Genomic DNA, 16,342 nt, shown 5'->3' with positions numbered 1-16,342 from the left:
CTTGCCCGGCAGGCCCGGATATGAAGGCACTGTCATTCGCGCTAAAGCGGCCCCAGCCGAACTGTCACGGCAAGTATGAGCGGCTGGTCTCAAGACAGGTATTACACCTCTGCCTTGCCGGCATCGCATGATTGGGCAGTCCTCCGCGGGAAGAGCCCAGGCCATCAAGCAGGACGAAAAGCTTCTCCACCGGTCTTTCTTTTTCTGGCGGGCTGCCCCAAGTTCTTCTTCCCCACACCTCCGCACTCGCACCACGGCATAAACTTCAGGCTGAATTGGGTTTGGGGTACGCGTCGTCATAGACTGCAGCTCGCTGCAAACCTTTTTCTTACCGAGCTTAACGTAGCACACCAGCCACCCGAGAGGAACTTGCTAGCGCAGAAGCGAACTCGGGCCTTTTACACATCTACGACGTTAGGGCCCTGTCTGCGGTGTGGACGTTGTCTACCGGTTAAATCTCTTGGCATATTCAGCCGGGTTCCGAGGCCTCCAGAGTACAGCAGCAGCAGCTCAGAAGCTGCAAATCATTACTGAGATCAGACAAGGTCTGAGCGAATCTGCTGCGACTTCGAGCCCAAGCACAGGGACGCTCGGCGGCCGGTGACAAGCAGACCAGGGGCCGCCGGTGTGGGTGACAACGAGGCGAGCAAGCAACGTAGCGACGTCGGACCGGGCATATAAAGCTTGGGATCAGCTTCGCCGACAGCTCGTTGAACCACAACATCTACATTTTGAGACGCTGACAAGAGCCTATCCACACAAAAGATGGCGATCAAGACCTTGTGGAGCGCGAGTCTGCTGGTCTCGGGAGCGGCGGCCGCTGGCCACCTGTTTCCCGACTGCGCAAATGGGCCGCTCTCGAACAACACAGTCTGCAACACCGGGGCGAGCGTGGCAGACCGAGCGGCGGCACTCGTGGCTGCCTTCACCAACGAGGAGAAGTTCAACTTGGTCATCAACACCTCGCCTGGTGTGCCGCGTCTCGGACTGCCAAGCTATGAGTGGTGGCGTGAGTATTCAAATTGCAGGAGGAGAGCTACACTTTTGAGCAGATGCTGATATGATGTCGTTCTCGCAGAGGAGGCTCTGCACGGTGTAGCGTCGAGCCCGGGCGTCAACTTCAACAAGAACGCGTCGATGGACTACTCGTCGGCCACTTCCTTCCCCCAACCAATCCTCATGGGAGCAGCGTTTAACGATGCGCTGATCGAGGCGGTGGCCACGGTAGTGAGCACCGAGGCTCGCGCCTTCAACAATGCCAACCGGTCAGGACTCGACTACTGGGTTCGTCGCTACTCCGATGTGAGAAAGAGGCCGAAGATGAGCTAGATTTGCTAACAGATATGTACCCTGTGGCAGACTCCCAACATTAACCCGTATCGTGACCCACGCTGGGGCCGCGGCCAAGAGACGCCAGGCGAGGACACGTTCCACATCAAGTCGTACGTCAAGGCCCTGATCCGGGGCCTGCAGGGCCAGATTGGGGACCAGTACGTCAAGGTGGTGGCCACGTGCAAGCACTTTGCCGGCTACGATATTGAAAATTGGCTTGGTAACGAGCGCTATGGCTTTAACGCCGTCATCAGCCCGCAGGAGCTCAACGAGTACTTTATGCAGCCATTCCAGGCATGCGCTCGTGACGCCCGCGTCGCCTCCATCATGTGCTCGTACAACGCGCTCAACGGCGTGCCAACCTGTGCCGACAGCTACATCCTGCAAGACGTGCTGCGCAAGCACTGGAACTGGACCGACGAGAACTTCTATGTCACGTCCGATTGCGACAGCATCCAGAACATCTACAGCCCACACAACCACTCGTCGACCCGCGCAGGAGCGGCCGCCGATGCCCTTGTCGCCGGCACTGATCTTGACTGCGGCACCTACTACGCTCTACACCTGCCCGAGGCGTACCAGCAAGGGCTCTTCAACGACACGGCCATCGACCGGGCCCTGATCCGCCTGTACTCGGCTCAGATCCGCCTGGGCATGTTCGACCCTCCCGCGGGACAGCCATACCGTGCCCTGACTTATGCCGACGTTAATACCAAGAGTAGTCAGGACCTGGCGCTGCGGGCGGCCGAGGAGGGCATTGTGCTCATCAAAAACGACGGGGTGCTGCCGCTTCAACTCCCGACTGACCGCAACACGACTATAGCCGTGATAGGAGGCTGGGCCAACGCCACGACGACTCTCCAGGGCAACTATGCGGGCGTTGCCCCTTTTCTGCGCTCACCATACATGGGCATCCGCGACCTTCCCAATGTCAACGCGCTCTATTCGGGCAGCCCCGGCGACCCAACGACCGACGGCTACCCGCCGGCCCTGCGTGCGGCCAACGCCTCCGATATCATTGTCTACGTGGACGGCTCCAACAGCGGCGAGTCCGACGACCGTGATCTTATTCGCTGGTCAGGGGAACGTCGTGATATTATGACCCAGCTGGCCGGCCTCGGCAAGCCCTTTATCCTGCTGCAGATGGGCGACCAGCTCGACGACACGCCGTTCCTCAACCACCCCAACGTCAGCGCCATCCTCTGGGCCGGCTTCCCAGGCCAGAGCGGCGGCGACGCGATTGCCAACATCCTCACCGGCAAGACCGCCCCGGCCGGCCGGCTGCCCGTCACGCAGTACCCGGAGGACTATGTCAACCAGGTGCCCATGACCGACATGAGCCTTCGCCCCAACGCCACCACGGGCAACCCGGGGCGCACATACATGTGGTACAACGCGTCGGTCGTCGATTTCGGCTTTGGTCTGCACTACACCAACTTCACCGCGACCATTGATGCCGCCGGCGCGCCCACGCAGACCCGCTGGGCCATCCCCAGCCTGGCGGACGCCTGCTCCGAGGCGTACAAGGACCTGTGCCCCTTCCAGACGGTGCCCGTCACCGTCAACAACACCGGCAGCGTCACCTCGGACTTTGTCAAGCTGGGCTTCATAGCCGGCGCGCACGGGCCGGAACCCCGACCCATCAAGAGGCTCGTCGCCTACGAGCGGCTCTTTGCCATCCCCCCCGGCGGCGGTTGTGCCACGGCCCAGCTGAACCTCACGCTCGGCAGCCTGGGCCGCCACGACGAGCAGGGCAACCTGGTGCTCTACCCGGGCGAGTACAGCCTGCTGGTCGACGTGCCGACGCAGACGACGTGGAACTTTACCCTCACGGGCGACGAGCTAACCCTCGAGCAGTGGCCGCAGATGACGGGCGAGCGCAAGTACCAGAACGTCTACGGCCAGACGGGCCAGGTGTATCAGACGGGGCAGGGTTATCAGATGCCGCTGGTTGGAGGACACTAGTTACAGGGGGTAGGAATGTCACTGATGGAGGTAGTCCTGATGTGTTTGGCGATAGGTACAGACAGTAGAGTCTAGCTGTTAGTTGAAATGATCGGCTGAGCAATAATGATACGGGATTGATGATGACAATAAATGCACATGCATGGTTTGTCGACCGGAAACGTGTGGTCTTCTTATCTAGATTCACTTGGTATTGGAATGCACCGTGGGGCAATTATCAGTAATCCTGTGGAAGGTCTAGAACATCTAGTGCGCAACTGTCTTTTGACGTGGCGCTGGCAACCCCCACCCAGAAATAGTAATGCGCCTTTTTGGTGACGATGGAGCCAAAAAGGGTGTTTTGTTGTAATAAAGCGCGCAAGCTTCTTATCATTTCGGGTGGCGTACCAAGGCCGCGCAGCCACCATTGTTGAGGTGGTCGCCGAGCAGCTTGTCGGGATGACCCGAGGAGATACTCATCCAGCCACAGTAGTCGCAGGCGACCTTGACGGGGACGCCGTTGAGGGTCCAGCCTTTCCTGACCTGTGTGAAATTAGTCAGCAATCAGCGTTTGGACAGCATCAGGGATTGATCATTGTGGACTCACGGCGTTCTCGGGGGTGTTCGGCAGGGCCTTTATCATCCTCTGCTCGTCCAGCGCGCTCTAGGGCTTGACGGGCGAAGGAGGGGCGGCTTGAACGTCTGGAGTTCATCATGTCAGTCCCGAAGCCATGGATGGACGAGGAACAGACAACGCGTGCGTACCGGAGGGCTGATTCTCTCCGTAGAATAGATATTCAAACTCTAGAGAGCAAGCAGTCAGTCAGTGACCGAGCAGAGGCGGGACCGGTGCTGCGCAGGTGGAGATGGACTGACGGCATTCGCGCGGTATCGGCTCGGGCGGCGGGACATAGGCAGGGGGCATCATGGCAGTGACAACGAGCTGGCCGTCGAAGTTGACACTGACGTCCGTCATGGTGGGCTTTCTGATTGTGCTCCTTGATTGTGCTATCGAAAAGAACGGGAAACACGACGCGAGAAGTCGAGGTGTTCGCCATCTCTCTCATCACTGCACTGACATGAGGCGGAAGGCACGCGCACTGGTCGTCTAAAGCGGCAGTCACAACCCGACCCACAAGTGGTGGGCCCCTCCCGCTCCTCGACGTCCATCACGCCCCCATCACGCTTCCCTCACACCTGCCTGCATCCAACCTGAGGCACACTTCCCAGATCCAAAAATCGGCCACCACGGCTTTGGTAATGTTGAGAGGCTGGACCAAGCTTCTTTATCAAGTGCGGTGGCGTCGAGCGAGGTCTGATTACACGTGGCCGCCACTACGTTGTCGGCTGCCTGGCCGACCCAAGCTTGGGTATCTGGCTCACATCGTTCGGGACCTGTCCTTCCTACCACGTCTCGTACATTGTCTTGTAGAGCGCGTCGCAGAACAGCGTAATCGCCCGCGCCCCGTCCTCGAGCACCCCGTCCATCGCGATAAACGGATGCGGCTGGCCCTTCATCAGGTTCAACTCGACCTTGACGCCCTTTTCCCTCAGCTTGTCCGCAAACTGCTCCCCCTCGCTCCTCAGCACGTCCAGCTCGCCCACCACGAAGCACGCCGGCGGCAGCTTCCCAAAGTCGCCCTTCCAGAACAGCGGGCTGGCCTCCGGGTGCGCCCAGTCCTCCTTGTTCGGCAGGTAGTGGTTCCGGTACCACAGCATCTTGGGCGCCGGCAGCGCCGGCGAGTGCTGGTTCTCGTTCCACGACTCGTTGTTGGTTGTGTCGGCCGTGTTGTCCATGACGGGCACCGAGAGGAGCTGCAGCGAGAACTTTGGAGAGCCGCGGTCCGCGGCGCGCTGCGTCATGATGGCGGCCAGGTTACCGCCGGCTGAGGAGCCGCCTATTTGTTCGGAGAATTATCAGGTCAGCCTTGAATGTTTGGTGCAGTATAGTATAACTCGAATAATCGGATTCTGTGCACACTCACCAGTTGCCATCTTGGATGTATCGAGGCCCAGCAACTCCTTTCCCTCCCCGATGGTCCAGAGAACGCCCTCCCAGGCATCCTCCACAGCCGCCGGGAACGGGTCCTCGGGCGCGAGGCGGTAGTCCACGCTGACAACCACACACTTGCCCCTGGCGCAGAGATGCGAGGCAATCACATTCTCCGTGGCAATCGTGCCGAGCACCCACCCGCCGCCGTGAAAGTACACGCACACCGGCCATCCCTTCTCCGGCCTGTCTCCCTCGGGCGTGAAGCACCGTACTGCGACGTCCGGCCCCGCGGACTCCTTCCGGGCGAACGTGTAGTCCTTTGTCGACGCGACCTTCTGTAGGGGCCCGCTGCCGGGGATGAGGGTGCCGCTTGTGCGCGAGGCGGCGACGGGCTGGAGGTGGACCTGCTGCTTGTCGATGATGTGGGCGTTGTAGAAGGCCGCGTATTCCGGGTTGATGCGGGCGGCGGCCGTGGGGTGCAGAGGGTACGGCGGTTGCGGGCTGGCCATGGTGGGCGATGGGAAATGTTGTTGTCGTCGTCGTCGTCGAGGAGGACAGCTGGATGCTAGAGCGAGGCTATAGAGAATGACTTCAAGAGGAACAACAGCACTGGTCAACTTCAAAGAGCTGTTTCATTTCCCCGCGTGTCGTCCAACGTTGGCGATCAATGGCATGGCATTGCATTGTCCGTGTCCGCCGTCAGTGCCAGAGTCCGGGTCTGCTCGCCCGATACCGGCAGGATCCGCGTTCCGGGTGCCTGCTTTAGGCATACCGGGCATGGCCGGGAGCCCATCCCTTGTCTGTGTTTCTGTGGGTGCCCGCCCCTGGTCTGGAGGCGCTGGCGGGATTCCGTCTTTTTCCCCAGAACTTGGCACCGTGTCCGCCAGGCGACCACGCACGGGGGTGGATCTGCGGCGTGCCACCCACCGCCATGGGTCTGGCTTATCTCGACCCCAGACCTGGGAAGCGGAGTCGCCGAAACTCTGGTGGTATCTATGGTCCGGTACTAATTAGTACAGCACCACGTTCCCGCGACTCGTAACTTATCATGACTGCAAGGTATTTGTCGGACACAGGATGACGCACTATCTCACAGGACCCCTGCCCGGGCGCTGGCTCTCGCATGCCACACCTCCAGGAGTTCGTTGGCGCTCGAGCCATGCAGCCCAGGGATCAGCAACGTACATAACCACCGCGATGCTCGCTTGCCGTGGTCGTGTCACGTCGTTCCCCACCGGTCCCTCCCCTCAAGGCAGACAAGCGACCTTGCAACATATTGTTTGGCTCTGCCAGAACAGCGTCACTACTGCTAGCGACCGCCAAATCACGCAGCAATGGACACCAAGGACGACAAGGAGACCGGCAGCATCAACGATGTCCCCGTCGACACCGAGATAGCCGAGACGGCGCGCGTCGTCGACCACATTGCCGAGCGCCAGCTATGCCGCAAGTTCGACGTTCGTCTCATGCCCGTGCTGGCAGTCATGTGTACGCTTCTCTCTCTCGTCAGAATCAGGAGCTCATTTCGGAACACCGCTCGCTCACATTACATTGTGTTCTGCAGACCTCTTCAATGCGCTCGACAAGGGCAACTTGGGAAATGCCCAGACGGTCGGACTCAGCAATGGTAAGCTCCTCCATTTTCAATCATGGCGACTGCCGGTTTCCCCGTCATCTGCTAACGACAAGGCGCGCCAGACCTCCACTTCGCGCCTGGACAGTACAACCTCCTCGTGTCCATCTTCTTCGTCCCCTACGTCCTCTTCGCGCCGCCCGTCGCCATCCTCGGCAAGAAGTACGGCCCAGCGCGCGTCCTGCCGATTCTCATGTTCACTTTCGGCTCCATGACTCTGCTGGCGGCCTGTGCGACCAACTTCGGTGGTATCTTTGCCCTGCGCTTCTTCCTGGGCATGGCCGAGTCCGGATTCTTCCCGCTCGTCATCTACTACCTGACGACCTTTTACCGTCGCGGCGAGCTCGCCAGACGCCTGGCAATGTTTTACGCAGCTAGCAACATCGCCAACGCTTTCGTAAGTCTCCGGTGTCACCTTTAGGGAAAAGTTGACCGGCCTTGGGGACCTACTCGCTGACCTTTTAAACAGAGTGGCTTGCTCTCCTTTGGCGTGTTCCAAATCAAGTCCTCGCTCCTCGTCTGGCGGTACCTCTTCATCATCGAGGGCTCGTGCTCGGTGCTCTTCTCCATCTTCGCGTTCTGGTACCTGCCCCGCAGCGCCGCCGAGGCCAAGTTCCTGAACGAGGAGGAGAAGGCCCTCGCGTTCCACCGCATGCAGGTCGACTCGTCGTCCGTGGTCCAGGAGGAGTTCAGCTTCAAGGACTCGCTGCAGATCTTCAAGCAGCCGACGACCTACGGCTTCCTGCTGATCGAGATCTGCCTCGGCGTGCCGCTCCAGGGTGTCTCGCTGTTCCTGCCGCAGATTGTCCAGCGGCTGGGATACGACCCGATCAAGACCAACTTGTACACTGGTACGTGCATTGCCCTTTCCGCCCGATAGTGTCTGGCGAATGCTGACCCGCGAAACCTAAACAGTGGCCCCTAATGTGGGTGGTGCCGCCATGCTTCTGATCCTCGCCTTCAGCTCCGATCTGCTGCGCATCCGGTTCCCCTTCATCATGCTCGGCTTCGCCTTCACCTTTATCGGCTTCATCATCTACGCGGCGATCCAGGACGTGCAGGCCCAGATCCAGCTGGCGTACTACGCGTGCTTCATGATGGTCTGGGGAACCTCGGCCCCCTCGGTCCTGCTGTCGACCTGGTACAACAACAACATTGCCCACGAGGGCCGCCGCCTCGTCCTGACCAGCGTGGGCGTGCCCATGGCCAACATCATGGGCCTCGTGGCGAGCAACATCTTCCTGGACAAAGAGAAGCCCAAGTACATGACAGCGCTCATCACGACGGCGTGCTTCGGCGCCTGCGGCTGCCTGATTGCGGGCCTGCTCGGCGGGTTCATGGTGTTTGACAACGCGAGGAGGAACAGGCGCGACGGCGGCAAGAAGACCACCGCGGCGGACGTGCCGACGCAGCGGCTCAGAGACGGGCCGAGCGTGCCCGAGTTCCGCTGGTTCTTGTAAGGGCTTTTTGCGTGCGTGGGAAGTCACGCAAACTTTTTGCCCAGCTTAGTATCATCATTCACGGCGGAATCGCATGGCAGACCTTCGGTTTTTGGCCTGGAACGACTACGGGGCTGGGGGTGTCGTGACATGCAGACATGCTTGTGCAGGGGTGTAGATGGATGGCACGCTTGTGCCTCTGGATCCCTGGATTTCTGGACCCCTAAAGACCTGCATAGAAGCTACCGAATAAATTCAAAATCAGTACATTCCCCTTCGACTAGCGTTGCTATGACCTGCCAGGACACGCCAATCACAAGAGCTGGGACTCAAAGTCAAACTGCGCGTATTGCAACAGTTGCTCTTTCGTAACTATCATTGCACGCTCTTCCTGTCCGCCTTGAAATCTGACACACCTCTAACTACAGCTGGGTTTATCGCTCCATCGGTGACCCAATGTGGCATATCTCGACTATCTAGTGTGGGGTGATAGTGATCGTCAGCACGCGCGAGATAGGCAATCAGGGTTTCTCGGTCCCCGCCACCCGCCCAGCCAGCGGCGGCTCCGCACCGTGCGCGAGTCGTCCTTTGGCGATAGGGTGGGTGGTCCCATGTTACGTTACCTTATGCCGTAAGTCGGAAACGCAACCCATAAACAACGGCGGCCGGGCCGATGGGTTTCTCACGCTCTCTCTCCCCCCTCTCTCTCCCCAGGATATGTCCTTTTCCCCCTTTCGTCTTCGACCCCGGCTTTTCTGGGCACGGGGAGGAGGAGGCTTCGGATGTGGCGTGCTTTGGTTGGCTACTGTATTCGTTCTAGTCCAGGGGCCCACGCACGCTATGTGCCTCTCGACGATTGTAGTAGCGGAGCCGAATATCGGCAGTGGCGCTCAATCGGACATCACGATACTAGTTCCACGTGTTGGTCCAGCATGCAGGAAAGACTGCCTTTTATTTCTAGCGCTTCGATTGCAAAACACGCAATTCAGTGTATTGCACATATTCATGTCAGGTCTTTTCCATAACACGCTGCTAGACTATTGTCGAGCGCTATGGAAATTTCTCAAAGGGAAGGCCAATATCGTGACATGCGCGAAATCCGACAAAGAATATGGCTCCGATTACGATCCTGCTTGGTGGAAGTACGGGAACAATCTTCAAGACTAAACAAAGCATTGGGTGAACAATCTGCGACACTACTCCAGCCCAACACAGCCCACGATACTGTGGAGGTTCACCCTGGCTTGACACAGCGGCACGATCTCTTCTCACCATGGCAAGACGGGAAAAGCAAATAAATGCAACGACTCCTTGCTTCGACACATCGCTTGAAGCATTGGAAAGACACTGATATCTCTAGACTGAGACTACAAGCGCAAAATCGCGTAATGCTGGGCGTGCCGATTCTCAAAGTTGCTTCTTTGGCAGAACTAAGCTTGTATGCAGGAGAGCGAGTACAGTTCCTGATATTCTTGGTCCCACAGTCGTACATGATTGACACAGTGTATGCAAATTCGCATCAAATTGGACCAGGCCTAATGCTCATACTAAGTTCAAGTCTTCTGATTTCTGGCTCGCGCCAAGTATAGCGTCCTCAAAGGCTCGTGCATCGTCTCAAGGATTCTTCAATATTCATCCGTCGGCAAGGCCCAGGTTCATTTAGGAAAAGACTCCCTTCCATGTAATCAAATGGGTTGAGGAAACTTGCTTTCGCCTGATTGCATGTAAAGAACCAAGCTCCATTCTTCGTTGGTCTCAAGACCCGCGCGGAACTACTGTCAACTGTATTCACCTTCCAGCACTGCTCAGATATATATCCGGGTGTCGCGCAGCTTCGACCGTACCCTGTGCAGAATCCCGCTTCCCTCTGCTCGACAATTCCACTCAAATTGTCCCACAAGTTGGCAGACGGGCGCGTTCGTATAAACTGTGCCACAATTGCCCCCTGGCAAAGCGTGCCAGTAAGATAAGGCTCCAGATAACCTTGGAAAAGCTTACCTTGGAGAAGCTCAGCCTTAACGAACCACGCAATGATGCCTGCCCAATCGCAGTCGAAGTGCATCCGTGCTGACAGCATGCATTGGCGAATGGGGCAGGTGTTTATATCCTAACCTTGGTCACAATTCTGCTCCGACAAGGGTGGCACACATATCACCTCGTGAGGCAAACCACTGGGGTAGTCCATGGGCTACGCACTCAACAAATAAGGACTTCCAACGCCATGGCAGACTCAATCCACAAGCGAATCACCGGTCTGATTTTGTCCTACTGCTATTGACACTGGATAAAATCTTGCCACTATCTTTGAACACCAATGCTCTACCTTAGTTCCCCGCATTGTGCACTTTTACAAATGGGCTGACACAATGCACGTCCAGGCGGCAAGGATCTGCTGTATGCCAGGGCCGTTGGACCACCTTCCTTGTCCAGTCATTCAAGTCTGGTAGATTCATCTCAAATTGACCTATTCTTGGAAGGTATATAGGGCTGTACAGAGACGCCGCCATCATCTCTGCGTCTGCTGCCTGATTTCTTTCCAGATTTCACACCGTTGCATGTGCTGTGCGTTGTGTTAAACCAGTCAATCGCAAAAATGCGCCTCTCGGGAGTGCTCCTGCCTACGCTGGCCAGCCTGGCTGCTCCAAAAGGCGCCCACGGTAGAAAGTTTGGCAGTACTTTGCCTGAGCCGCCGTCTTACAGATGGACAAACGCGATTGTGAACCCGAGTCTCCGCAGTGAGAGCGGGAAGACCTTGATGCCTCAGAACAACAAAACATCAAGTAAGCCCGAATTCTTGTTTGCTCTTTCCAAAAGTGCGACTAAGACTTTGATACCTCCCACTAGAATACATTGTCGATGGCAGCGCGCTGCCCGATATCGACTTTGACGTGGGCGAGTCCTATGCCGGCTTGATGCCAATCGCTAGAAACGGTGGCTACACCAACGGGACCGGCGACCAGCTGTACTTCTGGCTGTTCCCGACCGACGACGAGGCAGGCAAGGACACTATCACGATATGGCTCAACGGCGGGCCATACTGCAGTTCTCTGCTCGGATTGCTCCAGGAGAACGGGCCCTTTTTATGGCTGCCAGGGACCGAGCGGGCAATTCCGAATGCCTGGAGTTGGTCGAGGTTGACGAACATGGTACGGACTAGCCCCTTACCTGTTGCCGTGTAACAACGACCTGCAAGCAAGATGATTGACACCAAACGAGAATAGATCTGGATCGAACAGCCCGTCGGAACAGGCTTCACCCAGGGCGTGCCCACGGCCACGAGCGAGGAGCAGCTGGCCGCAGAGTTCCTCTCCTTCTGGAAGAACTTGGTTGACACGTTCGACCTGCACGGCAAGAAAGTCTACATCACGGGCGAGAGCTACGCGGGCCACTACGTGCCATACATTGCGGACGCCATGTTCACGGCCAACGACACCGACTACTTCGACGTCCAGGGGACCCTGTTGTACGCGGCGTCTATTGGCCAAGGGGCCGTGGAGCGGCAGGTCGTAGCCGTGCCGTTCATGGACCAGTGGCCCGGCATCTTCACCTTGAGCGACAGTGTGGCGGCAGACTTCCACGCCCGGTATGAGTCGTGCGGCTTCAGGGCGTATCTGGAGAAATACCTGGCCTACCCGCCCCCGGGACCCTTTCCTCCCGTGCCGTTGGCCACAGACGAATGCCAAAACCTCTGGTTCGACGCTGTATATGCAATGTGGGACGTCTCGCCGTGCTTCGACTACTATCGCATCACCTCCGCCTGCCCTTACTTGTCCAACGTCATATCCAGCGCCGGCGGCGGCGACAGCCGGGGCGCCTGGTTCAACCGGACCGAAGTGCAGCGAGCAATCAACGCGCCACTGCAGGAGTGGAAGTCGTGCCGCGACGGCCCACTGGACGAGCTGGACACGTCCGCCCCGTCTGCGTGGGAGGTGTACCCGCGCGTGATTGAGCGCTCGCGGCGCAGCGTGCTGGTGAACGGCGCGCTCGACTTTGTCATTCCAGAAATCGGCACGCGGCTGGTGGTGCAGAACATGACCTGGGGCGGCGCGCAGGGCTTCCAGTCAGAGCCGGAGGACAAATTCTACGTGCCCTACGAGGACGGGTTCACTTTTGTTGCGGAGCCCCTGTCAGGCTATGGCGAGATGGGCATCACACATAGCGAGCGTGGTCTGACGTGGGTGAAGCAGTGGGGGGCTGGGCACATGGCTCCCCAGAACACGCCCTCTGCGGCGTTTCGGCAGCTCGAGTTCCTGCTGGGGAGGATTGATCGGCTGACGCAATGATGGTGGAGATGCAGGAACGAGATCATCCGATGAGGAGGAGGCAGAGATGCCAGTGAATGTGGGCGCGCAAGGGGGGGTACCAGGCGAGATGCAGGGCCGATTGGTGGAAAATGCCTGATTGATGTATACGCGGCTGTTCCCTGGTCTCGCAGAGATTCTAGCCTGATTGTAGTAACACATTCTCAGTAGAGGAACATCAAGTGCCGAGAGATCGGCGGTAGCAATCCGGCAGATTTAGGCTAAAGCGCCCCTTGATCGTGGGGACCCCACGATCTCGGGACCCAAAGCGCTCCACACAAATTCCTGCACGAGGCATCGGCAATTGTGGGCGACGGGAAAACAGTGGTTGGTGGATAGGGAGATCGATGGATCTCGCCTGGGACTCCTTTAAATAAATGCGGCGATCGTCCAGTCCGTGCAGCTGGGCGTGTCCAGTGCTTCATGTGTACGTAGAGTCACGTCGAGGACCAACCAGCACCATGGCGCCTATATTCAGCACCCTGCTCCTCTTGCTAGGCGTTTTCACATGCCTCGCTGCTGCTCAAGATCTCCATCCCAGCGGCGCAGGGGGTCCCAGCAAACGATGGGTGTCCATCTTTGCGACGATGCCGCAACTCTGCGAACCTGCAAACCTCCCGCCTGCTCCATTCGTGAGTCCTCCAGACGAGACAATTGTCCCAGCAGGCTCGCAGCTAATGACCGAGTCGTATAGAACGATAGTGGCAGCAAGTTCTACAATGCCACCCTCAGACAAACTTTCAAGGTGACACAGACGGCTTCGAAGCTCCGCCTCCAGATCTCCAATGCCTTCGGGGGCTCGTCTCTTCCCATAACGGCGGCCTCGATCGCGTTCCCTGCCAACGGCTCGGCCGGCACGTCTGCCATTGACACCAAGAGCCTCAAGACACTGTCCTTTTCAGGACAGCCAGGCTACGAGGTCCCCAACGGCGCTCTTGTGCTGTCCGATACGATCGACTTCCCCGTCAAAGCCGAGTCCATCGTCACCGTGTCGCTCTACTTCGCCAGGGGCCAGCCGTCCGAGTCCATCACCGCCCACCCTGGTAGCCGCACAACCTCGTACATCACGTTTGGCAACCAGATCTCCACCGCAGACTTTGTCAACTCGTCTTCAAACACCGTCACCCGCACGGACCACTGGTATTTTGTGTCTGGACTGGAAGCCGAGGCCTCTGTCCCGGGAGCATCGGCACTGGCGATTGTTGGCGACAGCATCACCGATGGCCGCGGCAGCACGACCAACCAGAACAACCGCTGGCCCGACATCCTGGTGTCCCGCATGCAAAAGGACCCGGCGACGCGCAACATTGCCGTGCTCAACCAGGCCGCGGGCGGCAACCGCATCCTGCAGGACGGCCTGGGCCCCAACGCCCTGGGGCGTATCGACCGCGACGTGCTCGCGCAGCCGGGCGTCAAGTACGCCATCATCTTCGAGGGGGTCAACGACATCGGCACCGCCGCGACGGATGCCGCAACGCAGCAGGCGACCGGCACGCGCGTGATTGCCGCGTACGACCAGATGATTACCCGCCTGCAGCGGTTTGGGATCAAGGTGTTTGGCGCGACGATCACCCCATTCACGGGTCCGGGCCAGGTGTACGGTGATCCGGAGCGGGAGAAGACGAGGCAGCGCGTCAACAAGTGGATCCGGGAGAGCGGGCGGTTTGATGGCGTGGTAGACTTTGACCAGGTCGTGCGGGACCCGAATGCTCAAGATCAGCTGGACGTCAGGTACGACGTTGGGGACCACCTGCACTTGAACCCGGCTGGCTATGTTGCCATGGGCGAGGCGGTCGATCTGAGACTGTTCAGGCCGTAGTATCGATCTTTGTCAAGCTGCTAGTCATGAATGTTACCAGGGGGAAACGCTGACGATGGCCCTCCTGGCTTACATTTCTAAAGGCCGCATGTTTCGGATTGTTTCAAGATGGGCTACTGTTACCCGATTGCGGACTCCTCCATCACTCTGGCAACTCTTGAATTTGGGGGCAGGCGAAGAAGAGTTGCTCCACGGCAGGGTCATGAACCTGCCTTCGCGTGACATGGGAGGAAGAACCTCGTCATATTGCGTCGCCACCTGGTTGTCTTGAATGATCAGAGGAACACTGACAACTATTCTGACACGAGTGCAATTGTGAGATGTAGCCATGTTTCATCGACTCGTCCGAGAACTTCTCTCGGGAAGGAATACTTGAGCAAAGTTACCACAGATCCACTGTACCATTTATCAAGCAGAACTAGTCGCAGCCACAATCGTCAATCTGCGACACTGGACTCGACCTGCATGCATCCAAGATTACCATCCCCCCTGCTCACTCTCCAGCCCGATCCGTCGTTCTCAGAACATGCGCGTGAGCTTGTCGTCTGCACGCTTCTCCTGACTCCCAAGATCATGTATTCATCTCATCTCCGGCACCCGGACCTGCAAGCAACACTATAATCCTCCGGCGAGCAGATCCGTGGCGGTGCCCATCAACTCGCTCAGTGGACAGGGTGTTGCGGCCCCACTAAGCTTCAACCCGGAAGCATCCTTTCCCTACCCGCGCGTGAATCGGGCTCTTCCTCCACTCTGTGGACAGCACGCGTGGGACTGGTCGGCGAGCGCCATGTACTGTTCTCCTCGAGGGAGCTCCCACGACATGCTCGGACCTCGTGGGATCGACATAAGCTATCCACTTTTGCCCTGGTCCTTGTTGAAGCCACGCGAGATGCTGGAGTGGCGCTGTGCTTGGCTGCAGCACTAGGGACGGGCCTGCATGGCTCGTGCGCGCGGCTGTCTGTGACTTGCTTGGTAATGGCCGTAGGCTGAACATTCAAGGCCGAAAAACCGTCCAGAGGGGATCTTTGTAGTATCCTTGCCCTGCGGCAGGCATATCTCCTCCTAGCATCCGATGTGAGTCGAGAAGCTCGTTTGTGATTGGCTTCTTGCTCTTACACAAATGTCTGAGCGTCCTGTTTTCAAGGCCCGCACGTTGACCAAGTCAAGACCCTTGCTGACGATCCCACGCTTCCTTCACTCTCAGGAGAGGAGCTACGGAGAAAACAAGCCGGGGCATATTTGAACACAATTCCGTGCATTTCCATCTCGTGCATGGATGTCCAAGCTGTCCCGTGAGGGAAACTGTGCCTGCCGTCCCCTGTTTCTACGCAGTATGTGAGCGAGCTCAGAATTGCTTTTGCTCTCCCTGGCCACGAACAGCTTGTCCTTTTTGTTCTAGCGCACTGGCAATCAGCCGTGGCGTAGCTGTGACCGCGTTGATTCGCTGGGCGGCTTCCCCTGGGGAAGCATTGCAGCGGGATGTGGCAGGGGCAGCTGCAAGTGATACGCTAACAGCAGCGAGCACGAGTCAACTGCAGCTGTGGCTGCAAGGGACCAACCAAGATCAACCTGTTCTCCCGCATTAATTACATTTCATGGGCCTACAGCATATAATAGCGATATTGGTGAGAGGGGGTTTATGACCCCGAAAACACCTGCATTTAATCTGGGTTCCGCCTGGTACGCCCGGGAAGATCTGCTGACTGCGACAGAGTGCAATTGCATCGCTACACAACATCCCCACTCCCCTTGCATCCCCATAAGAGTTACTGTGCGTTTCCAATTCAGGACGCAGCGAACACAAGGACAGAGTCATGCTCCGCAGCAAGAGGGCCTAGCTCCAGCACTGCGCTATGGCCTCAGCGATCCTTGAGGCCCGAG

The 16,342-nt window shown here is 58.1% G+C and overlaps 7 protein-coding genes across 7 annotated transcripts; 5 read left to right on the top strand and 2 right to left on the bottom strand.

Annotated features, from left to right (window-relative positions):
- Positions 1–765: 765 nt before the first annotated feature.
- On the top strand, positions 766–3,297 carry B0I36DRAFT_355777 (beta-glucosidase; the record flags this gene model as incomplete). The annotated part of the gene is made up of 3 exons (XM_046157469.1): positions 766–1,009; positions 1,079–1,302; positions 1,360–3,297. 3 exons carry the CDS (start codon positions 766–768, stop codon positions 3,295–3,297), a joined length of 2,406 nt encoding a protein of 801 aa, XP_046005552.1.
- A 1,214-nt stretch (positions 3,298–4,511) lies between these two features.
- On the bottom strand, positions 4,512–5,961 carry B0I36DRAFT_50524 (alpha/beta hydrolase fold-domain-containing protein). Its single transcript, XM_046162978.1, has 2 exons — positions 5,262–5,961; positions 4,512–5,174 (listed from the first exon to the last, which is right to left on the bottom strand). Exons 1-2 carry the CDS (start codon positions 5,776–5,778, stop codon positions 4,681–4,683), a joined length of 1,011 nt encoding a protein of 336 aa, XP_046005551.1. The 5' UTR covers positions 5,779–5,961; the 3' UTR covers positions 4,512–4,680.
- Positions 5,962–6,603: 642 nt separating this feature from the next.
- On the top strand, positions 6,604–8,362 carry B0I36DRAFT_369522 (major facilitator superfamily domain-containing protein; the record flags this gene model as incomplete). The annotated part of the gene is made up of 5 exons (XM_046159790.1): positions 6,604–6,757; positions 6,834–6,896; positions 6,968–7,299; positions 7,372–7,753; positions 7,818–8,362. The coding sequence occupies 5 exons, from the start codon at positions 6,604–6,606 to the stop codon at positions 8,360–8,362; spliced, it is 1,476 nt and encodes a 491-aa protein (XP_046005550.1).
- Positions 8,363–8,971: 609 nt separating this feature from the next.
- Positions 8,972–9,983, top strand: B0I36DRAFT_338919 (uncharacterized protein). Its single transcript, XM_046155846.1, has one exon. It carries the CDS (start codon positions 9,059–9,061, stop codon positions 9,506–9,508), a length of 450 nt encoding a protein of 149 aa, XP_046005548.1. The 5' UTR covers positions 8,972–9,058; the 3' UTR covers positions 9,509–9,983.
- B0I36DRAFT_50516 (uncharacterized protein) lies at positions 9,542–9,983 on the bottom strand. Its single transcript, XM_046162977.1, has one exon. It carries the CDS (start codon positions 9,831–9,833, stop codon positions 9,576–9,578), a length of 258 nt encoding a protein of 85 aa, XP_046005549.1. The 5' UTR covers positions 9,834–9,983; the 3' UTR covers positions 9,542–9,575.
- An 887-nt stretch (positions 9,984–10,870) lies between these two features.
- On the top strand, positions 10,871–12,797 carry B0I36DRAFT_398393 (carboxypeptidase cpdS). The gene is made up of 3 exons (XM_046161614.1): positions 10,871–11,121; positions 11,186–11,487; positions 11,563–12,797. Exons 1-3 carry the CDS (start codon positions 10,935–10,937, stop codon positions 12,622–12,624), a joined length of 1,551 nt encoding a protein of 516 aa, XP_046005547.1. The 5' UTR covers positions 10,871–10,934; the 3' UTR covers positions 12,625–12,797.
- Positions 12,798–13,023: 226 nt separating this feature from the next.
- B0I36DRAFT_389434 (GDSL-like Lipase/Acylhydrolase) lies at positions 13,024–14,946 on the top strand. The gene is made up of 2 exons (XM_046161333.1): positions 13,024–13,274; positions 13,337–14,946. The coding sequence occupies exons 1-2, from the start codon at positions 13,104–13,106 to the stop codon at positions 14,459–14,461; spliced, it is 1,296 nt and encodes a 431-aa protein (XP_046005546.1). The 5' UTR covers positions 13,024–13,103; the 3' UTR covers positions 14,462–14,946.
- The last annotated feature ends 1,396 nt before the right edge of the window (positions 14,947–16,342 follow it).

The sequence above is a fragment of the Microdochium trichocladiopsis genome (assembly GCF_020744255.1).
Source record: "Microdochium trichocladiopsis strain MPI-CAGE-CH-0230 chromosome Unknown B0I36scaffold_13, whole genome shotgun sequence".
Classification (NCBI taxonomy): domain Eukaryota; kingdom Fungi; phylum Ascomycota; class Sordariomycetes; order Xylariales; family Microdochiaceae; genus Microdochium; species Microdochium trichocladiopsis.
This window is presented reverse-complemented; position numbering and strand designations above follow the sequence as displayed.